This window comes from Gopherus evgoodei, chromosome 8, assembly GCF_007399415.2.
Source record: "Gopherus evgoodei ecotype Sinaloan lineage chromosome 8, rGopEvg1_v1.p, whole genome shotgun sequence".
Taxonomy (NCBI): Eukaryota; Metazoa; Chordata; order Testudines; family Testudinidae; genus Gopherus; species Gopherus evgoodei.
The window spans coordinates 77,397,457-77,421,659 of NC_044329.1; the positions used below are offsets into that span (position 1 = coordinate 77,397,457).

A 24,203-nucleotide genomic window follows, 5' to 3' on the forward strand; every position below is an offset into this window, starting at 1 on the left:
GGGATTTTATCTTCATGGACAAATTGGGACACTATTTCCACTGAATGACATTGTTAGAAATGGAGTTCTCACTGTTATTTTAGGGGAATTCCACTTAATTCTTTTGCCATGACTTCTGAAACAATACCCTGAATTTCAGAAGACCTGGCAAAATGTTTAACTACACACTCAGTAGCTGTAGCATGATGGTACAATGTCTGTGAGGACAAAAGAGAATCTTTTCACCAGGGTGAACTCAAGACACTGCTGGACTGCTAAACCAGTACACACAGCCCGAAAATGCACCTGTCATTATTGGAGCTGGATCCACACAAATCAGGAATGTTTTGTGTGCCCACATAATGGGTTTGCATAGTCCCATGCATGAGGGGGAATGAAATGGTATTTTTAATTATGCTGTTTGTTGGTGTGGGGCAGCTGTTGGAGATGTAAGTATTATTAATTTTGTGAACACTTGTAATGTACTTCTACACACAGTGAGTATTCACTCTGCTGACACATATGGAGTTGTTAGTTTATTTTATAAAAACTGGCAATGTACATAGCAACAGCTTATGGATTACTGTGCTGACATCTACTGAATTTTATTGAGACTGGACATATACATCAGCCCACATCATATGGATTACTGTGATGAAGTTCTACTTCATGACGTATAACTAAAACTTGCTAATGAAGCCTTGTGTGAAAAGTCAATAGGTTATTTCAAATACAACATGGCCATAGACATGCACGTGGGGTGTGCCCAGGCACACCCTAATGCCTGCGGGCTTTGGTTCCGGCCCACGGGCTTTGCCCCCTATGGCGCCGCAGGCCCTGTGCCTCTTTCAGAAGTGGCTGGCACGGCTCCACGTCCCTGGGGCCCGGGAGCTGGGGGCGGGGGGAAAGAGGGCTCCATGTGTTGATACAGGCACCAACCCCCACAGCTCCCATTGGCCGGGAACGGAGAACCGAGGCCAATGGGAGCTTCGGGGGAGATACCTGGAGGCATGGCAAGGGCAGCACATGGAGCCCTGTGCACCCCCTCCTCCCGGGGCCACACAAGGACGTAGTGAGTGGCGTGGGCCAGGGCTGGCAGCGCACTGTTGCAGATAAGTGGCACTGGGCCAGAGCCCTAACCCCTCCTGCACCCCACCCCCCAACTCTCTGCCCTGAGCCTACATCTTGCACCCCTCCTGCGCCCCCCTGCCTGGACCTTGCACCCCACCCCCCTGCCCTGAGCCCCCTCCTGCACCTGCACCCCAGATCCCCGCCCTGAGCCCCATCGCACCCTTCCTGTATCCCAACCCTGTGCCCTAAGCCTCCTGCCTGCACCTCACACCCCAACCTGCTGCCCTGAGCCCCCTGCTGCACCCTGCACCCCAACCCTCTTCCCTGAGCCCTCTCATACACCCCGCACCTCCTCTGCCCCAATCCTTTGTCCTGAGCCCCTTTCTGCACACCGCACCCCAATCTTTATGAGGTTTGCCTTTAAAAACATAAATAAAATTCCCTGAGTGCATAGCCTAATGAAATGTGCTGTGCACGCCTATGAACATGACACTGTAAAAATCAGAAAGGTAAGCTAGCTGCCATCATAACATACAACACATACAAACAGTGCAAAAACAATGAAAGGTGCATGTTAACAATGAAATGGACTATTTTTTGGATGACACCTGTCTCTGTTATTTTCAGCCTTTCTAGTGCATTTTTGTCATGGGGGCCACAATAGGATGAGTGGAGGAATGCACTGGGTATATTTGACTGTTTCATGTACTAGCACTCATTACCTGTGACATAGTCCAGCCAACACCTCAATCATCCAAAGGCCACATAGTCTGATCGTGTGGAGGGAACTCAGTGTGCCTGGCTGTAGCAGGACCTAGAGCTGGCACTAGAGCCTGCAGTCTGGCAGTCATGAGGGCAAGTAACCACTCTAACAGCTCTTTCTGCTGCGCTGTCTTCTTCCCTCAACCTGCCGTAATTTTCCTAGAACTGTGCTGCCACTCTCTCCTCACAGTGTGCGGTCTCTTTTCCCATCTTTCTTGCATTCTTATTTTTCTGGCACTCACTCTATTGATTGGTTTTATCAAGAACCTCTCCCATGAACTCATATTGCCTATAGTTGGAGGGTCCACTCCCAAAGGTTTCTAGCTTACCGTGTGTGCCATTCAGGAGGTGACAGTTGAGGGGCCTTGAAAGGAAAATAAAAGAGCACATTATTATTTGACCATGATACAAAATAATTCCATTTTCTACTCTCTTAAAGGAGCTGCTTCAATTCAAGGTCAGATGATACTTTTTAATCAGTGGGTTTTATTTTATTCACACAAAAACACCTGGCCAATTTAGACATCCTTTGGAACACTGAAAATCACCACACATCATGGTGACATACACCTACAAAATTCAATTAAAATTATTAATTAATCCCCACCATTATTTTCTGGGCAGGACAGGAGGTGTCATATGAGGGGACCTTGTCACTAGCTAGTATTTTACAATCCTTTGTGCTGGGCAAGCTCTGGAGGACATTGATATTCTAAAGGTCCCTGGGTGGAAGCGGGAACTTTTGTTCCAGATCAGTGGAACACAGCCATCTGTGTATGGAAAGGCACAGTGGCTGACCAGCACGTCCCCAGAAGGAGGGGGCATGTGAGCTAGAGGCAGCCCTAATAAGTAGGCCCTGCCCTGGTGCATAACTAACCCTCTGGAGTTCCTAGTCCATGAGAGGTTTTCATTCAGCCCCAGCCAGCGAGGGGGAAAATTCTGGGTAAAAATCAACAAGATGCTGATTTAGCATGGAGACATAGCACAGCCTCCTTACAGGTACCCTGCATTCACTCACAGACCCGGCTGCCAGCCATTGGGATCCCTAGCACACAGTCAGCTGCTGTAATTTGGACACAAAGTGCAGGCAGCTATGAACTATATACATGCCTCAGTACTGTTTAGATTCCTATTCCAGCCAACTATGGACCAAATACACTCATGCCCCCCCTTTAAAAAACAAAAGAAAACCTTCCATGTACAGGCTGTCCAGGACAGTGCAGGTATGACTGATTTAAGGGTATGCTGTAATACCCAGGAGGGGTATGTGAGGCTCAGTTGTAATACCCATACTCCTAACAATCAGTGAGTAACTAGTAAAAATTTTGTAACTGCTTGCTTTTTTCCCCTCCTCAGTTCCCAGTGTCCATTTCAAATCGTACCTTGGGGGGAAGGTGAAGGGGAGGTGTGGCAGCACTAGGGAACTAGAGTGGGTTCTGCTCTGAATGGAAGCACACTAAACCCCCGGCTTGTATTAATAACTTAATAGGTCCCTAGTCGGAAAATCCTCCAATCCATATATTAACAGTAAAATATTTTGTAGCAGAAACTTACCAGGCTCTGCTGCCAGTTCCACTGCAAGCTGCTTCCCAGGGCCATACCCAAACCACTCCTCTGAATACAGACCAGGATATGCTGTAGGTGTTCTGCCTACCATCCTCTTGGACCGCTGTCTGCACCAGGTTCACTTTTTGACTGTCATCCAGCAGCTGGTAGCTGTCCTCCAGTAGTGCCTGCAAGTGCAGGTTTAGAAGGGTGCTATCATCCTTGATTTTCCAGTAGTTCACTCTCTCCATTGATCTCCAGCCTGGTCAATCCCCAAGGCCCCCCAGACACTCAGATATAATTTTGTAGACACAATCCTCAATTGTGCTTTGGCTGAAGTTGAAAGTCTAGCTTGCACCACACCAGAGATTAACTAGAATCCAGTTGTGTTCCTCTGACCAGATAGCAGCACACTTCCATTGAGCAGTCTGCACAGAACTAAAGGGTTAAACACTAAGTAACTGTATTTAAACCAGGAGATTCAGTCCAGTTCCTAAGAATTGAGTGAAAAGTTTGGGATTGAAGGGTTGGGAAACAGGCCCAGAGGACTGTGGGATAACATTAGCCATTTAGCGTACTCTCCAGACCCAAGTCTGGCCACCCAGACTTCAGCTGCATTTACACTGCAAAATCCCAGGGCTTGGACCACATCACAGCAAGATTCAGGTATAGATCGATATGCTAGCCAAGTCTGCAGGCTTGTGTCTGATGTGTGTGGACAGTAGATGGCTTGGACTTAAACCTAAATCTAAACCCAGGTTTACTAAACAGTTTAGACTTAACCTAAAGGTAAATGAAATCAGTGGATCTTTCTATTGATTTATGTGCTTTACATCAGAACCTAAATTCTCAGTTTATAGAATCTCCTTTCCCGTAGAACTGGAAATTTGGTTGTTGTTGATCATGCATCACTTCAGACCTCTGCACTCCCCTTACACACGGTGAATCATCAACAAATCTTCAACTGTTACACAGAAGCTCTTGCTTCAATATCTGCTACTACTACAAGCTAATACTGCGCCGACTTCTTAGCTCTTTTCAGATGCCCTCCTCATCTAAATATATGCAAAGCTTATTCTCCAAAGGCTCTGACAGTTCTGCATAGTTACGTTGCAGATGCAGAAAGGCTAGTCTAGTACAGGGTGTAAACAGGATCATTTCATTATCACCAAACTTGGGAAAAGCCATCACCCGCACTAACAGCTTGGGTCTAAAACTAGAAAAAATTACAAAGTAAAAAAAGTTCACTTTATTAAAACAGAATCAAATGTGACAAGATATCACATTTAAGTAATAATATTCAGGCATCACAAAGAATAAACTTGAATTCATACAGTCAGTGGAGCATACTAGAAGACAACTCAAGTAGTGATGTATGACATCTTCTGGTTCTTCATTGAATGAATACTTCAATGATCATGACACCATTTTGTTTCTGCGATCAAGAAAGTAGGTGAGGGTTTTTTGAAGACGGATTTAAATATTGCTGCCTTTTCTGTTTTGCATGAGACATAAGCATCAGGACTGTATGTATCACAAATTATCAAAACTGATTTGTAAGGTGTGAGGACACATCATCAGGGAGTATCCACATGATAATCTCAACTCCTTATGTTAGTAACTCTTCCACTAGCAAATGCAGGGTTTCATCAGCTGTCCACTTATCTTTCTAGTAGCTCTGCCTCTTCTTGCACAATAGTAAATCAATCTCAGGTGGATTTATTGTTCAAAACTGGCTTCAATTCAGATGGCTATAGAACAGGATTATTTTGAACATGGACAGAGAGAAAAAACACCTCAGTAATGTTAGACTTTAGGCTATGCAATACTTTCTGGAAACCTCTGAAAGGGGAACTTTTCCTCTGGACAACAAAGGTGGCCTCCACTACAACCTTCAAAGTAGGAGCTATATGAGATTACTTCCTCATGAAGTGAAAGTCAGTTTATTGCAAAGCACCTCTCTGAAGGTAGTTCCCTATATAAATCCAATTACACACAGCCCTTCATCCAAAAGTTAGGATTATGTACATATTGGGGAAAATTTCCCACTAGAGGGAGTAGAATACAGTATTAATTTACTCCTACCAATCCAAAGTAACATGCATAGATGGATCAGTCTCAAGAATGGACATAGGAGGGAAGGGAGGATTAATTTAAGCTTTACACTGAGCTCCTGGTGCCACAGAACTCTGAAGTATGATGTACAGGGAATATCAAGTTAGAAAACTATTACAAAGTAATTTCCCTTATTATACACATGTAAGATTGTTCAAATTGCTACACCATATCTAATAAGTAATTTTAAATATCTACGTTATGATAGCAAGAACAGCAAGTCAAATCAATAGCTTAACATCTTATACTCTACATTAATACCTTTTACATGACAACACATTTCAGCATACAGTAATTTACTGTCTACCAAATCTGCAAAACACTGCCTAGAAATTTTAATTTAACAATATACTCCACAAAGTGTGTGAAAACTGAACACTGTCCAATTATCATCATCTTTTCTTTGACAGGCAGTTACTCACCACAAAAATTAAAATTTCATAAAAGACTTAATTCTGTTTTTCACTATGTCCGTGTAACACCCACTGAAGGCAATGGGCTTTTAAATATATATTCAATTAACTCAAATACTATGGATTTTTCATAACTTCAAAAATGAAACTGAACTACACTGAAGTGTCCATTTTATTTCCTGCTTTTTGGAATACAATACAGAAGCGGCATTTTAAAAGAAAAAGTAACCATCACACTGTTCCAAATTATTAATTGCTTTCCTTTTAGAAAAAGTCTGTTGAAAATAATGACAACTCTTCCTACATTAGTTTCAGTTTAACGTACCTTTAAAAATATTCACATGCCATATTTTTTATTTAAACAGGTTAGTTCAACTGAAATAATCTCAGATTTAGATATGGACTATATATAAATTAGTTTGCAATAATAAATTATCTACCGAGACTTCTACACCACACCCACGATCATGATATCCATGTACCACTTTTAATGACCAAGTAAAAACCATTTACAAAACTCCCACTTTTTTTGTTATCTATATTGTAGTAGGGCCTAAAGGCTCAATCAGGGTCAGGCTCCATTGTGCCTGGCACTTTGTGAGAGTCACTAATCTTATGTAGCTTAGATTTAATTGACTAAAGTACACACAAGATTTTCCAGCTATGAGGGAACTTGAACACTGAAATAAACCTAGAAAGAGAAAAGCATGTACTTTACTTTTAAATTATAGATGGCATGAAGTATCTGTTCATACAGACTGCATAGTGTTTCCCCCAGAGATAAGAACAATGTTGGTTAATGAAGATAAGCACAGTTACTAGGATCTTTATTTAAAGTTCAAATGGCAGCTCATCTTCAATTTGAGAAAATACTGTTTCAGTGTAGTTATGAAGTCCAACGCCACCAAGCTACTTTCATTCTGTCCCACACAGCAGAGAGAGAATCAAATGCAGGACGGACATCCAAGATGGTGAACTGATAATTCTTATCTACTTCACCACCATCATAATAATCAATAACATATCTGACTTCCTTCCCACAACGATCAATAATCCAATCATGTCTGTCAAAAGGAAGTTCATATCTGGAAAGAGAATTCAGTAAATTAACACCAGCTCTTAAATCAAGATGACACTTCATAAAATGGGCACAAGTCATATGTACTATATAGGTTATTTTATGACAATGTGTTCAAAAATCCTGCTTTTCTGGTAAATATAGGTTGAAACTGTAATTCTAAAAGGTTTAAAAAAAATCTACTTCTACTACATCACATTCCAACGTACAAGGGAAAAAAAAACACACAAATTTCTGGTCCTGCAAACATACCCCATCCATGAGCGTATTCTGGCTCTGGGTGAATATTCCTTAGCTTTACCTCCAAACCGGATCAACGATGGTCCACATGGACATTCCCTAAATATATTTTAGGCAATTAAAGATACACTTTCAGTTTTAAGACAGATAATGTACAGTTTAAGAACTTGTTTTACTAATATATAAATAGTTTATTAGAAAAAGGTGTGGTAAAAATCAGTTATTCAAATAATAAAACAGTTCCTTTAAAATAGATTTACAAGTCAGCAGTAAGCTCTCAGTAACAGTGTGACCTAACATATCTAAATCGGTATCTCCAGTGGGGAGGGAGGCAATAAGAGTATCCGTTACAGAAGAAAACACTAGAGATCATTTCTGGCCAATGGGATCACACTGGGCTAGATTTTCTTTTCTGAATAGACCACTCAAGTGTAGAAGGAGACTGTGGGCCAAGCATTACCCACAGCAGGGGAGCTCCCAGTTGATGTAAAAATGGCAGAGTTGGGTCTTGCACCAAGCAGTGGCTCACCCCAGTGTAGAGGGTGTGTCAGAGGGAGATGGTGAGGTGGAGCTCTGCTGATTCTCAGATGACATATGGTTCCTTGGGGGGCAGGGGGGAATATGATAGAGGTCTATAAAATCATGAATGGTGTGGAGAAAGTGAATAAAGAAGTGTTATTTACTCTTCATAGAACACAAAAACCAGGGGTTGCCCAATTAAATTAATAGGCAGCAGATATAAAAACAAGCATAACGAAGTATTTCTTCACACACACAGTCAGCTTGTCGATCGATCTTCTTGCCAGGGGATGTTCTGAAGGATAAAAGTATAACTGGGTTCAAAAAAAATAAAATAAAATAAAAAAAATTGATAGCTTCATGGACAAAAGGTTCATGAATGGCTACTAGACAAGATGGTCAGGGATGCAAGCTCATGCTCTGGGTGTCCCTAAGTCTCTGACTGCCAGATACTGGGACTGGATCACATGATAGTTCCCCTGTTCTGTTCATTCCCTCTGAAGCAATAGCATTGGCCACCGTCAAAAGACAGGATACTGGGCTAGATGGACCATTGGTCTGACCCTGTATGCCCAGTCTTATGACCATATATTGCCAGCACAAGTTTAAGCAGCCCCTAGGTTATTGTAACTTACTCTGAGAGACTGGAGCATATGGACATACATGATGGGATCCGTAACCAGCTTTCAGATAGCCTCCGCCACCAATATCCTGCACAAAGTGCATCTCAGATGTATGATTTAATACAATAGATTTTAAGGCCAGAAAGGCATTTATGATCATCTAGTCTCATCTCCTGCATATCACAGGTCACAGAATTTCACCAGTGATTCCTGCATGTAGCGCCCCATCCTGTGGCTGAACTACAGTATATATTTTAGAAAGATAAATCATTTTGATTTGAGGAGTCCAGGTGATAGAGAATTTACCCCATCCTTGATAATATGTTCCAATTGTTAGTTAACCCATTAAAAATTTTCATCTTATTTCCAGTTTAAAAACATTGCTGACAAACTTTCAGTCACTGGATCTTGTTAAACCTTTGTTCCTAACTAAGGGATTTTGGTACTACAGCAAAAAAAAAAACAAAACAAAAAAAAAAAAAACCCACGCACAAGTCTCAAAGTCTTAGAGTTACAAATATCAGATCATTTTCTGGATAAATTGAAACCATTCCGACTTTTAAACAGACTTACAGTAGCAAGAACGAAAACATTTTTTTGTTTTTATCTCAAATGTACTTACGCAGCATGAAGAGCTTCCCACTTTAAAATCTCTTTCCAAGCCTGCTCATTGTTCTGATTGTGAATCTTGATAATATTATTCATATCTTTGGGGTTTATGTCATCATCTTTCCACCTCCATCTAAGAAAGGAACAATATTTTGGATTTATTTATTTATTTAAAAACACAAATATTGGAGCTTAAATTCCCCATCTCCCCTGAGAGGTAAAAGATCTGCCCCAAGGACACAGAGCAACTCTGTCAGAGTCACAAGTCATGCATTGCTAGATTCCAGTCCCCTGCGTAGTCCTCTTAACTACTTAACTTTTATGTACAAATTATAGTTCTCTAACATTAATCAGTTTGCACAAATAAACAGCATGAGCTAAGTTATGGTATTGGAATGTGTTGAAAAAGCTATCTAGAGTTAGTTTACATTTCACAATGCTTAGAAAATTTAGTGTAGGATGCAACCCAAATTCATTTTCGATAGATAAATTATTAGATAAATAAAAAAATTATGCAAGAGTCATGTATAAATAACTCTTATTCTCTAATCCAGCACACACATACATGATCTTACACTTAAGAATGTGTGTAAAGTTAAACATCTGCATACAGGTTTGCAAGGTCAGGGCCTTAGTGTTAAGATGGTTTATAATAAATGGACTAAAGTTTTACTACTTTGAATATAGTGCTATAAATAACTACTGTATTTTATCAATTGGACCTTCAAAAAGATAAAAGTTTAAATATGAGTTTCAACAAGAACGCACTTTAAACATGTATTAGTTGTATGAAAAAAAAATGAGTTTTGCCTCACTCTCCCATTACTGATCTAAAGCGTTTTTTAAGCTAAGAGCCTTCTTTCAGGCCTTGTCTACACCTTTTTTAAACCACACACACAGAAGTCGCACTATTGCTAAAACCATTTTAATTTCTATACTAGTCAACACTAGGCAACCTATAGTTATAAGCAAAGCTCCTACAGCCACCAACACTTCTAACATCATTTTATCTTAACCTGTTTAGTGAATGTCTAACTGGTTTTATGATATGGACAGACACAGAAGTCTTGTCTACACGAGGGGTTCCATGTTGCTAACAGCAATGGACCTGATCTAATGTTCACAATGGTGGAACTTTAGTTTAAAAAGACTTAAAAAAAAAAACAAACATAGTGACCAAGTTTTTAAGACCAATTTTACTCCTTGGAAAACTTTTTAGAAGGATACAGACTTCTCTGAACAAGCTGACTGATTACTACCTGGAGCCCATCAACCCCTTAATGAAATGCCTACAATATCAACACATGAGTTATTTTGCAGTCTTCAGGCTAGCACACATTCTAAACTGATTTTACCCAGTACTTACCCTTTCCTTAGCATAGCATTCCAAAACATTTGCTCTGACGGATAAACCCATTTTTGTTCTGAATGCGCTCTAGGAATAGAAGACTCTTCTCTGATAGTTGATAATGGAAATGGTTGATTCGGGGATGGCATTTGATTAGGTGGTGGCATCTAAACACAAATGATTACTTTGACAATCTCAGAGCCAAAAGTGTTTTGATATATCACAGTATTTTTTACAAAACAATGACAGTATATGCTAAAGACATCAAAAAGCATGGCCCTCTGAAGAAATAACTCTTCTAAAGTTGGTACTCCTCAGCCATGCCTAAGACTGCCATATGTCCTTTTTCTCCTCTTTAAACCCAAAGCTCTACATCACAGTTTTACTTTAAACAGAGAGAATTTTGCTGAGGCCCTGCAAAAGACCCACCTGAGCAATTCCATCAGTTAGAGCTCATCATTCAACACACCACAGTGCTCACATCCCTGACAGCCTTGGAAATATTAAATGAACCCTTAACACACACATAGCAGTGGCTCTATGGGCCATCTTGTCTTTGTTGTTAAGTAGACATTTATAATTGTGAGGGCATTCCTTACCCAAGTGGAATGATTTTAAAAGTAGATCAAATTTTAGGCCTTACTATTAAGCAGTTTATCTTCAAGTGTATTCGCAATACAAATATATGTCCAAGAAATTCAGTATTAAAGACAGAACAGCTTTAACATCGATAGTTCTTTTCTGTGTTCCAGCGCTACTACTGAGATCTCGTTTACATATTCATTTTAGAAGGGAATGGGTCTTAAGAAGACACACAGACTACATAAAAATTACCATATTTCTAGGATCTACATCATCTTTCATTTGAGATGTACTAGATTTCATAAGACACTCCAGATATTCATATGCTCGTTCTTGGTGTGCAGGAACATTATTTTGGTTCTCAGCACCTTGGTCAGGAGATTTCGTGTTCATTGGACAACCTGAAATACAGATAACATTAAACCATGCATTAGTACAAAAATACAATTCATAATCAAATGTAATGAGACTTAGAAAGAGAAGAACATAGTGTTCAAGTCAATTCTCTTAGAGCTCAGCAAACCACAATGTAAATACAAACCAAATCCTCCCCCATTTTGCTCTTTACAGCTGAGCAATGGTTCCAACCTCCTCTTAACAAGAGGATATTATTTCTTATTTTTTAAGGGACAGCAACATAATATTGACAGTTTCAGTTAGACACAAGAACTCGTCAGTCAAAGAATTGGTATTTTTTCCATTCCTATGCTTGTAGTTTTAACACGCCTCTTGAATTTAAATTGCCAATAACAAATTTTGCAGCTTTTGCATAAGTAATCTGACAATTCCTAAGAGAATGATATCTACAGATTTCATCTGGTAAGTAACACATCATGTTGTACCAATTATATTTGACCAGTAAAAAAAAAAAAACAAACCAGCAGGATCTTATTAAAGGGGACAAGACAAAGATGCCACATTTATTATGATAACAATTTATGACTAATAACTAATATCTTAATTCTTATACACACACATTATACCTAATACCTATACACACACACACACACACACCAGCTGTTCTGCAGCTGCTGCATAGTTACCAGTCCTGAAGATAGCTTAAGTTCATAGCTTGATTTTGTAGTTTGGGTTCGTAGCTTGTGGCAGCTAACTGGCCAGGAAAGCTGGGCACAAGGCTGAGCTGGATCTCTGTTGGGCAGGCACCAATGTTCTTCCATGTTGGCAGCAGAATGTTACCCAGAGTCTCTCATCTCACCCTTCTTTTTTATAGGCTTTTAGTTTGGATTCAAAGTCTATAGGTCTTGCTGTGTCACGCTGCCTCTGGGTTTAGATTGATCATCCATCAATTGCAGGCGTGACTTTCAGCCTTGAACCTGGCTTTGATCTTCCTTCTGTAGTCCTTTTCTTTTTAGGGTGGATGCTTCTTACTTTGTTTAGGGCTATTGTCTAGGTCTTCAGCCGTTGGTATTTGAACTTTATCTCATCAGGACAGGCTGGGGCTGGAGGTTGATTCCGTTATCCATACATACCTCATTTACACATCTAAACTAAACTAATAAGATTACAGCAGGGTTTGCAAAAATGAAGGTTGGAGGAAGCTTTTACAAAATGGAGTGAGTGTTTTAAAATGGGGTTTGAATTACAATATGGAACAGAAGTTACGGTGTAGGCAAGTGTAGTGAATGGTGAACAGAAGTTACATTAATAAAGTGAACAATTACAAACAATTTCATTTATCAGTTCTACAATCAAAGTCTTTTGTTAAATACTGACACTAAGCCACTTGAAAATAATTAACCTTATTTTTTTACATCCATATACAACAAAAACCCTGTTCCTGAAATCCCAGACCCTATGTGGAGCCCCACTGACTTAGTTCAGACTCTCTACAGGTCTGCCTGTGCAGATGAGATTGCAGGATCTGGGCCTAAGGAGGGAATGATGAAAAAAAAAAAAAAAAAAAAAAAAAAAAAGACTTAATAGAGAAGAGTTAAAACACTAATTTGTGATCACTTGATGTAACAGAGCAGGTCATTAACTTCATGGAGAATCTGTAAATTACTGTGATGAACTTTCCTTAAAAACAGTACTCCCACAATTATTGCAAGTGCCTAGTAGGGACCAATACAATTCAAGTTCCAGAAGAGTTTCTATTTCTTTTCCACGTATTCAAATCTTTCAAAACCACTTCATTTGGAACTGATGTTTCCATGCTTGTTTCTGTTCAAACATGAAATTTATTGGGATGTTTTCCCCCAAACTTTGTAGCCATCCAAGTTCTCTAAGGATGTCAAATTTGCCCTGGAAGTTATAGCAAAGCAGACAGAATTTCACAATGTTATATTTACAGTCATTTCAGAGAAGGCACACACTTCAAGAACATATATTTCTACATCCCACAGCATTTGAGGCATCTTAAATGCCAAGACTACATTAAAGATTTTTAATTACCTTTAAGAATTCTAAAAACTGTGTAACTTAAGATTCATCGTTAGTTACCAATGGTCAATAAATGCAAATGCTAAGGTTTGGGGAAAAAAAAAGAAAATCAACTCTGCTGCTTTGCAACATACTGTATTTTGTGCTTCGTTTTTCTGATTAAATGGTAGTCTAACAGTGTGTGCAACAGTATATACATAAGACTACAGAGTATGCAACACAGCTACGTAAATATTGCTGTTTGAACCTAGTCTTCTGCATGTCCTTTAATGTTATAATGTTCTGCATGTTATAATGACTAACTGTGGAAACCCAAACTTTAAAATTAAAGAACTTTTTGGCATTTACAGTTTAAAAGATCTCAGGTCACTGAGACTAGCTAGACTTAGAGTATATGACTACACATTTTAAGAATGCATTTGGGAATCAGCTCTTATCTTCCAAGACCTCAGTTTGGAGTTCTGTAGTTGAAGACAAGAACAACTATAGCAATATAAGAAATACAACTTTGGATGTCTGACACATCAGTCACTGTTACAGGAGACTGAATCCTGACTTATCACTTTAGCTGGTAAAACAGTTTGGTAAGAAACTCACATCCCTTTACCTTTCAAAATACAACTACTTGCAAGTTGCATTTTTGTGAAGGAAGACACTTGTCATACTAATACTCCATTGCTCATAAACAGCTTTCCTTCCTTGCCAAATATCTTTCAAAGCACTTTTCCGAGGTTCAGATTTTGTTTCATTCCATTTTGGCAGGTAGTTACCTTCCATTTTTTCCTGATGCATGGGACATTCTGAAGGTGGAGATGCAATCTGAGGGTGTACAGATACATTTGTTGACTGAACGGCAACCGATGGAGATGAAGCAGACAAACCCATCACAACTTCTAATTTTAGATCAGATTTGAAGAGAAAAAATTGTACATCTAAAAAAGACAATCATAGGCAACTCTTACTAAAACATAACCATGAATTCATTTTCCACAACAAGTCAGTAAAATTAAAGTAAAAAACAGACATAGTATGGTCAGCATATATAAATACTTAAAACATTTGGCATTTACAATTAATGAATTCATGAACACTAGCAAAATACCTGGCTTTTTAGCAAATGTCCAAGAATATATCTACAGAGCTATATCAGAGCAAAGTAAAATGTTATTCCAAGTCCCTCAGTCTTCAACAACAACAAAAAAAATCAGAACGATTTTATTTTTATGACAGTTAAGCAGCTTGGGTTATAGTCCAGTTCTGCCCCAAATTACCATGTGACCTCCAATAAGTGTGGGTCTACTTTGAAGAGCATCTTTAAAAATAGCACCTCCTTAGGCAAGCCATCTGTTTCCTCTGTGTATACTGCCACATGTACAGAATCTGGTGATAAAAATAATTCCTTTTGCTGTTCTTTTTAGACCTGAATGAACTAATTAATACTTGTAACAGAGCATGAACAGAATTTTATGCTATTTCCTATAGCAACAAAACTGCTTGTTTAATTCTGTGTGTAAGGTTAAATTCTACCTTCACAGGACTATAGCCTAATTTGAAAAGAAGAACAGTCTTGAGATTAAAGCACTGTATGTGGGTTTGGGAAATCTGCATTCAACTCCTAATTCTGCCAGACTTTGCAAGTCACTTGATTTTTCTGCACTTCAGTCCCCAGCTGTAAAATGGGAAAGATACTTCTCTACCTCCTTGGGTTGGTAGGAGAACAAGTGTGCGGGTCTCCAGCAGGTGCCTGGATACTGCGGTGATGGGGCCGTACACATCCAACCGTGACTCAAGGCCTAGCTTGAACAGGAGGGAGCGCAGGTCTGAGTGGGGCCCTAAGCTGCTCCGGAGAGGGGCGCCCCTCGCAGTGCGGTGCGGGAGGCAAGAGCCCCGGCTCCCCGGGGGCGCGGCGCAGCGCAGACAGCCCCGAACCCCAACACAAGCGCGGCTCAGGGAGCCCGAGGGGCAGAGGTCACAGAGCGGGTCTCCTGCGGGCGCTGCCCTGGCGGAGCGGCGAGGGGGCCCGCGGAGTAGGAGTGCCCAGAGCCCCGAGCCCGCTCGGGTCGGCGGCAGGAACACGGGGTTGCCCGGCCCCCCGAACCCAGCGGCCTCCGCTCCTCCCAGCGGCACCATGGCAAGGTCACGGCCGCCTCCTACCTGGCCCCCGCACCGCCTGGCCCCCGCCTGGCCCCAGAGAACGGCCCACGCGCCCGTCCAGCCCCAGTACCTCAGCATCCAAAGCACCCGGCCAGCAGCCGCCACTAGCCCTCACGGCGGCAAGCAGAGCCCAACTCGCGCGAGCCGTCATGCGCCGCTCAATCTGCGCGTGCGCCAAACAAGACAAGGGGGTGGCAGAGCCAACGCGCTGAGAGAGTGGGAGAGGCGGGGCGGCCCGGCCCGGCCCGGCGGAGCAGTAGCCGGCGCTGCGTAGTGTCCCGTCCCCTCTCTTCGGGTGAGCCGTTGAGATTTGCCGGTGTGGGCGCGGGGCGTGCTGCTGAGCGGTTCTGGGAGACCCAGCGGTTAGCGGGGAGGTATTTGGTTTGAACATTGGCCCCTTAAAAAGGAGCGTCATGTAAACACCTCCCTTTGTTCCCAAGTGGTGTCAGGGTGCGGCCAGCCCGCTAACAGCCGCAGAGGTGGTTAGAAACGGTAACGCCTCATATTAAAGGGGCTGCCCAGTTACTTCCTTCAGCTGCGGATCCCCGAGGCCTGACCTGAGTGATCTCTTAATTCCCCTCTGCACTTTTTTAAATTTGAGTTTACTGCTCAGCTGGATTTCCTGCCTTACTAGCCTTTGCTTTTGTTTTCAGTCTGGAAAATGACAGTACTATTCGTGGATTTACAAAGCCCTGATCAGTAGCCTAGCCCCTAGAACCTAAAATAGCCGAAGAAACCGCTCATGTATGTAACTGCTTCCTCAGCTCTATTCCGTTCTCGCAAGACAAGTGGAAGTGGGCAGCTTATTTAATGCTGCAATGCAGATCGAAGCAGGAGGTTAACTTAGAGTTTTACGTAAGGAACCAATTCTTCCCCTTGCACCTAAGCATGTAGCATGAAAAATTGTTATGATGAATTCTCTAGGTCAACTACTATTTCTTAATTTAATAATTAGGTAACTACTATGATAGAGTAACATGTAAAAGTGTAACTGAATATAGTTAAATTATCACTAGGAAATCAAAACACATTACATTGCTATTAGTTGTAGGTACACTGCTATTTTACTACATTTCAGATGAAGATTCAGGTTGAGAAGGGAGAGATAATATTTACCTTATGTTTATACCGAAGAGAGATCCCTATTTAACAATGTAGTAGTAGTTATAAAAGTTACAGAAAAAATCCAAGTACACAAGCCACAAAATCTTGTGCTGAAATCTGCCAGTTTGGGGGGATATTTTTTGAGGGGGAGTTTAAAAAGAAATGAGAGAAGGACAATGTGGGAGTGGTGTATTGAACACTTGGCATTTTCAATGCCAAAATATTTGTCTATGGAAGAAGAAAACTATCCCAATCGCTTTCCTGCTGGTGAAAAAGTTTTAGTTTAAAGCAGTAAAGAGAATGCAACTAGATGATGCATTTTACCCTATATAGTAAAGTGTGACTAGTAACAAAATACACCAAAAATAGCTATAGAATATTCTGGTTCTAGCCTTACCAGCAGTCAACAGGAATGACCAGAGTCCTCTCATTTAGGAGGCAACTTTCATCCTCGGTTAAGGCCACCCACTTGAATACATTTGTTTTGAGGAAAAATATGGATCAGTCATGACCTACTTCATTGTGTATGCCAAAACAGAAACATAAGTATTTCTCATCTAGTAGTACTATAAAGAGGAAGCATGGATGTTGTCTCAGAGGACTCAGGAAAGCCTCTTCCTTGATACCAAATCTCTCAATTTTGGGATAGGCTCTCTGACCTAGTGTAGTGGGTGACTTCTTTATGATTCATATAGGGGTTGATGCCTCACCAATTGCTTTGAAATTTGCCAAAACATCTGCCAATGTGATTATGTATGTCAGGGCTCAGATTCAGTCAGTACTCAGGCTATTACCTATTTCTCCAGAATCTCTGTATTCAATTTAAAAAAATAGATTAAAGCTTTCACTGTTATGACTGCAAAGAAAAATTAAAAAATCTGAACTCTGTAACTAGTACAGAGATGTCTTCTAGAGCCTACAGAGAACCTGGAACAATAACTCAGAAAGACATGCACACCACATTCATCTCAATGAGATGTTCACTCAGGCTACATCTACAGGCTTCTTACTCCTGGGGAATTCTGTACCACTGTGCATACACACAAATCACGTGCCTTGCCATTTTTTTTTCTCTGCAGAAAATACATTCTGCCAGAGAGGTTCTGCAGTTATGCCTTTTGCTCATGAGAGGCTGCTGTGGCACCAGAACAGAGGCAGCTGGCTTACCACTCACAGGCCATAGCAGTCAGCAGCCGATAGGGAGAGAGCAGAGGCTGCATTCCTCACGGTGCACTATCCCTGGGGCCAGGCAAGGAGGCACAGGATATTGGGGGCAGGATACAGCACAGAGCACAAGGGGCTGCTGGGAGGTCACATAGCCTGGGGTTCAGAAGGGCTAGTGGGAGAAACAGACTGGAGTGGGGACTGAATGGGAGTTGGAGTGCGGGGGCAGAGCCACATGGAGCTAGGGGGTAGCTGAGTGGGGGGTTTCAGGGACACATGGGGATGGGGGGACAGGGAGAAAGGGACACATGGGGACAGGGCCAGAGGTGCCTGACTGAATGGGAAGGCTAGAGATCAGCCAGGGTCTGCATGGGCAGGGGAGCTCCCCAACACGTTAACAATCGCCCCCCACCCCCCAAAAAAAGAAAAAAAATCTATTCATATTTCTCCCAACAACCCTCACTTTCACTCCCAGGCTTCTTCACAGAAATTCCTTCTCTTTCCCTCAGCTCCTCCATACTCTCACTCCCCAACATTTACACTGGGAAATATGTTTCTGTATTGTAGTTTAAATGAATTAGTACTCAAAGTTCTGTATTAATATACCTAGTAAGGAATCTATTTGTCAAAAAACATTTCCTGAATCTTTTTTGTTGTCTATATTGTTACAGATATAGTTGTTGACAGGTATTTTGAAAAAAAAACCCAAAATAATTGAAACTGGCATAATTATATTGTGTTATTTTGACAAATAAAATATGCAGAATTTTAAAATATTGTGCACAGAAATTTTAATTTTTTGGCACAGAATTCTCCCAGGAGTAATTTCTGTTGGCATAGTTATATTGGTCAAGGCGAGTGAAGAGGTGCGATCCCTGATTGACATATAGCCATGACAGCAGAAGCCCCTAGTGCAGGTGCAGTTATACCAATAAAATTTGCTTTTAGCAGTACAGTTGGTTTTGTTTGTAGCAGTTTTACTATTCCAGTACAAACTGCAGCTTTGCCTGTATAGTTGCGCCTACTATAAGAGTGCTTTGCTGGTATAGCATAGTATTCCTACTTCAGGAAAGCACTCCTAATATAGACATTGCTTCAGATTCCTGAGATGATCATTTAAATGTCAACATTATTAACAATTTACTGCAAGAGAGATCTCAATTTGGTGTCACAAGCAAATTGTGACACACATACATCCATGAAGTAGGTAAGCTGAAGCTACATCCTGTAGGCATATTCAGGTTTCACCAAGGGGTGACCCAAGCTCAACGAGCACAGTGGAGTTCACAAAGGAAGCATGATTACAAGCAACTGTGAGTAGCACTGCAATTTGGTGTCTCATATAGGTGCTTATTTTGAAGATAGAGCTTGAAAGACTACTACCACCTCTTCCCCCCAACCCCAATTTTATTCCTGTATATGGAACGATACCTATCTCATAGAGCTGGAAGGGACCCTGAAAGGTCATTGAGTCCAGCCCCCTGCCTTCACTAGCAGGACCAAGTACTGTTTTTGCCATAGATCCCTAAGTGGCCCCCTCAAGGACTGAACTCACAACTTTGTGTTTAGCAGGCCAATGCTCAAACTACTGAGCTATCCCTCCCCAAACCTAGATATACAAGTAAATGGAGCAGGAAGAGAGGGATTCAAAAAAGACGGTTACTCACCTTTGTAACTGTTGTTCTTCGAGATGTGTTGCTCATATCCATTCCAGTTAGGTGTGCGCATGCCGCGTGCACATTCGTCGGAAGACTTTTTACCCTAGCAACACTTGGGTCGGTTGGGCGCCCCCTGGAGTGGCGCCGCTATGGCACCGGATATATACCCCAGCCACCCTTCAGTTCTTCTTGCTGGCTTCTCCGACAGTGGGGAAGAAGGGTGAGTTTGGAATGGATATGAGCAACACATCTCGAAGAACAACAGTTACAAAAGTATGTAACCGTCTTTTCTTCTTCAAGTGATTGCTCATATCCATTCCAGTTAGGTGATTCCCAAGCCTTACTTAGGTGGTGAGGTTGGAGTGAGATGTGGCAGAGTGCAAAACCACTGAGCCAAAGGCTGCATCATCTCTAGACTGTTGGACCAGAGCAAAGTGCAAAGCAAAGGTGTGGACTGAGGACCAGGTAGCTGCGCGACATATCTCCTGGATTGGTACATGGGCCAGGAAGGCGGCTGATGAAGCCTGAGCTTTGGTAGAATGTGCAATGAGATGGCCCGAAGGAACATGAGCCAGGTCATAGCACGTGCGGTTGCACGCCGTCACCCAAGAGGAGATCCTCTGGGAGGAGACACATAGGCCTTTCATCCAGTCAGCCACAGCAACGAAGAGTTGGAGCGCTTTCCAGAAGGGCTTTGTCCGATCGATATAAAAAGTGAGTGCCCTACAGACATCTAGGGAGTGTAACTGCTGTTCCCACCGAGATGAGTGAGGCTTCGGGAAGAAGACTGGAAGGAAGATGTCTTGATTGGCATGGAAGGCTGACACCACCTTAGGGAGGAACGCCGGATGCGGTCACAACTGTACCTTGTCCTTGTGAAAGACAGTATACAGTGGGTCCACTGTTAGCACTCGGAGACTTGTCTGGCCGATGTAATGGCTACTAAGAAAACTGTCTTCCAGGACAGGTATAGCAGCAAGCAAGTTGCCAACGGCTCGAATGGTGGAAGCATAAGCCTGCTTAGGACTAGATTGAGGTCCCAGGTAGGGGCAGGGCGGCATACTTGGGGGTACAGGCACTCCAGGCCCTTGAGAAATCTAGTAACTAAAGGATGGGAAAACACGGAGTGTCCACTCTCCCCTGGATGGAATGTAGAGATGGTCTCCAAGTTCATCCTCAGAGACGATATTGCCAGGCCCTGCTGCTTAAGGGACCAGAGGTAGTCCAAGATAGTGGGGATCGAGACCTAAGAGGGAGTAGTATTCTGCGTTTCACACCAGCAGGAGAAATGTCTCCACTTGACCAGATATGTTGGCCGAGTGGAAGGCTTTCTGCTACTCAGGATATATGTTGTAACGGAGCAGAGCAGCGTAACTCCGACCTGTTTAGCCACGCAGGAGCCATGCCGTGAGGTGGAGGGCCTGTAGGTCTGGGTGGCGAAGATTGCCGTGGTCCTGCGTTCTGAGGTCCAGGTGGAGAGGCAGGGTAATTGGGCTGGCTATGGACAGGTTGAGCAGTGTGGTGTACCAGTGCTGTCTGGGCCACGCTGGCACGATCATGATTAGGTATGCTCTATCCCTGCAAAGTTTTATCAGGACCTTGTGAACCAGCAGGAACGGAGAGAAGGCATAGAGCAGCCGGTGCTTCCACGACATGAGGAATGCGTCCGAGATTGATCCTGGTGAAAGACCCTGGAAGGAGCAGAATGCTTGGCATTTCCTGTTCGTGTGAGAGGCGAACAGATCTATGTGGGGAAAGCCCCACTTCTGGAAGACCGAATGAATAACATCTGGTCTTATCGACCATTCGTGGCAGAGGAAGGATCTGCTCAGCTGATCCGCTAGAGTGTTCTGAACCCCTGGGAGAAAGGACACTACCAGGTCTATCGAGTGGGCTACGCAGAAGTCGCAGAATCGGATGGTCTCCTGACAGAGGGGGGAAGATTGAATCTCTCCGTTTGTTGATATAATACATGGCCGTTGTGTTGTCTGTAAACACTGAGACACAACGGCCGTGTAGATGCTGCTGGAATGTCTGGCACACCAGGCGGACCGCTCTCAGCTCTCGGTCATTTATGTGAAGCGTCAGCTCCTGTGGTGACCAAAGGCCCTGGGTACGAAGGTGTCCGAGGTGAGCCCCTCATCCGAGAGATGACGCGTCCGTCGTCATGGACAGTGAGGGTTGTGGCGGATGGAACGGTAACCCTGCACATACCAGGGAGGGTGTTAGCCACCAGTCGAGGGAGCGTAGAGCGCTCAGGGGAATGACAACTATTGTGTCTATCGGGTCCCTGCCTGGACGGTAGACCGAGTTGAGCCACATTTGGAGGGGTCAGAGGTGGAGCCTGGCATATTTGGTCACATAAGTACAGGCAGTCATGTGACCTAGGAGACCAAGACAGGTGCGAGCCAAGGTCATCGGGAAGTTCTGCAGACCTCAAATGATCGTTGCCATTGCCTGGAATCGCGGCTGGGGTAGGTAGGCCTGGCTAGATTGGAGTCCAGGGTAGGTCCTATGAAGTCTAGCCTTTGTGTGGGGACCAGTGTGGATTTCTCCACATTGAGCATCAGGCCTAAGCATGTGAATAGGCCCCTGACAATGTCTATATGCTGTCTGACCTGTGTCTCGGAGGTCCCTCTGACGAGCCAGTCGTCCAGATACAGGAATACGTGTATCCGACATCGGCGGAGGTGTGCGGCAACTACCGCCATGCACTTTGTAAATACCCTTGGGGCCGTGGAGAGGCCAAAGGGGAGGACTGTGAACTGGAAGTGCTGGTGGTTGGCTACAAAGCGAAGGTACCTCCTGTGTGGAGGAAAAATGGCGATGTGAAAGTACGCGTCCTTCATATCGAGGGCAGCATACCAGTCTCCAGGATCCAAGTGGACGGGATAATGGTCCCTAGGGAGACCATGCGGAACTTCAACTTTATCATGAACTTGTTGAGGCCTCGCAGGTCTAGGATGGGCCTGAGGCCTCCTTTCGACTTGGGAATCAGAAAGTACTGGAAGTAAAACCCTTTGCCCTTCTCGTTTTGCAGCACCTCTTCTATTGCTCCTATGACGAGGAGTGTCTGCACCTCTTGTAGGAGGGACTGCTCGTGAGAGGGGTCCCTGACGAGGGACCGGGTGGGACGGCGGAGATGAAACAAATTGGAGGTGGTATCCTTGTTTCACAGTGCGTAGGACCCATAGGTCTGAGGTCAATTGGGACCACGCCAGGAGGAAGTAGGAGAGGCGGTTGGAGAAGGGAGGAAAAGGATCCTGTCCTGAAACTGGTACGTCATCCTCGGGCATACCTTCAAAAGATAGAGTTAGGCCCCGCTGGTGGTTTTGAGGAGCCATGGTTTTGGGCCCCTTGGGGTCCGGACTGGCGTCTACGGCCACCCCGCCCGTGCCGTCTGCTAAAGTCTTGCCTGTGTCTGGGCACAAAGTACGGGCAGTGAGTCTGGAGACGGAAAGGTCTGCGTTGGGTCACAGGTGTATGCATGCCCAAGAAGCGCATGATGACCCTGTTGTCTTTCAAGCTTTGTAGCCTGGGCTCAGTCTTCTCCGAGAACAGACCCTTACCTTCGAAGGGTAAGTCCTGGATGGTATATTGTAATTCAGGCAGCAGGTTGGACATCTGTAGCCATGAGATGCGTCTCGTGGTGATACTGGAGGCCAGAGTTCTGGCTGCCGAGTCAGCCACATCTAGAGAAGCCTGGAGGGAGGTTCTCGCCATCTTTTTTCCCCTCCTCTAGGAATGCAGTGAATTCCTGTCGGGAGTCCGGGGGGAGTAGCTCTGTATATCTACCCACCTCTGCCCAGGTGTTGTAGCTATAACAGCTCGGTAGAGCCTGCTGATTTGCCACCCGGAGCTATAGGGCGCCTGCCGAATACACCTTGCGGCCAAATAGGTCCATTTGCCTAGCCTCCTTTGACTTTGGGGCTGGCGCCTGTTGGCCATGGCGCTCCCTCTCGTTGACCGATTGGACAACCAGTGAGGAGGGAGGAGGGTGGACATATAGATACTTGTACCCTCAAGAGGGTACCATGGTTTTGCGCTCGACCCCCTTTGCCGTAGGGGGGATGGAGGCTGGGACTGCCATAAGGTGTCTGCATTAGCCTGGATGGTCCTGATAAAGGGCAAAGCCACCCTAGTGGGCGCATCTGCCGACAGAATGCTCACTACAGGGTCCTCGACCTCCGGGACCTCCTCCATCTGGAGGTTCATGTTGAGCGCCACTCTCCTGAGGAGGTCCTGATGGACTCTTAGGTCTATTGGAGGCGGCCCCGAGGAGGAAGTCCCTGCTACTGCCTCATCTGGAGAGGAAGAAGATGAAATGCCGGGGACGAGCAGGTCCTGTATGGCCTCTTGCTCCTGTGCCGGTTCCTGCTCCAGTGGCACTGGGGAACCCAGTGGGTGGACTAATGGCTCCTCCGTCCTGGGTGGAGGAGGATGACTAACTGTGGCCTCTGGTGCTCGGTGCTCTGATGAAGCGGAGCAGGCCGGAACTAGCGGAGCACCTTGGGCCTGGTGGTACACCCAAGGTGTCCAGAAGGACCACTGGTGAGGTCCTGGGTCCTGAGACCGGGCTTCTTGAAACACTCCGGTGGGCACATCGGAATCGCGGTCTTGGCCATAGTAGCTGTCGACGTGGGAGGACACCGACATATGCCTGGATGCACATGGAGGAGCGGAGAAGCCTTGTGCAGATGTTCCAATGGACCTGGCTCCCCTCAGTATCGGGGACTGGTGCCAGGATGCATATCAGTACCGGGATCGAGTGCGGGACCTGCGACCAGATCGGTGCCAGGAGGTTGACCGAGATCTCGAATCCCGGCGTCGTGAATGGCT

At 43.8% G+C, this 24,203-nt stretch overlaps 1 protein-coding gene across 4 annotated transcripts in view; it reads right to left on the minus strand.

The window, feature by feature from the left end:
• Window positions 1-4,589: 4,589 nt before the first annotated feature.
• The window catches only part of LOC115655990 (cytochrome c-type heme lyase), an 86,979-nt gene continuing 67,365 nt past the window's right edge, over window positions 4,590-24,203 (minus strand). Inside the window, exons 1-7 of one of the 4 annotated variants that reach the window (XM_030572134.1) lie at window positions 15,526-15,664; window positions 14,055-14,216; window positions 11,137-11,285; window positions 10,321-10,469; window positions 8,968-9,087; window positions 7,216-7,302; window positions 4,590-6,970 (exon numbers count right to left, since the gene is read on the minus strand). In XM_030572134.1, coding sequence (XP_030427994.1) covers window positions 6,772-6,970; window positions 7,216-7,302; window positions 8,968-9,087; window positions 10,321-10,469; window positions 11,137-11,285; window positions 14,055-14,216; window positions 15,526-15,589 — 930 coding nt within the window. In that variant the 5' untranslated portion in view covers window positions 15,590-15,664 and the 3' untranslated portion in view covers window positions 4,590-6,771. Of the gene's footprint in view, window positions 6,971-7,215; window positions 7,303-8,967; window positions 9,088-10,320; window positions 10,470-11,136; window positions 11,286-14,054; window positions 14,217-15,508; window positions 15,665-24,203 lie in introns of those variants that run through there. The other 3 variants (XM_030572135.1, XM_030572137.1, XM_030572136.1) reach the window with 3 other exon arrangements.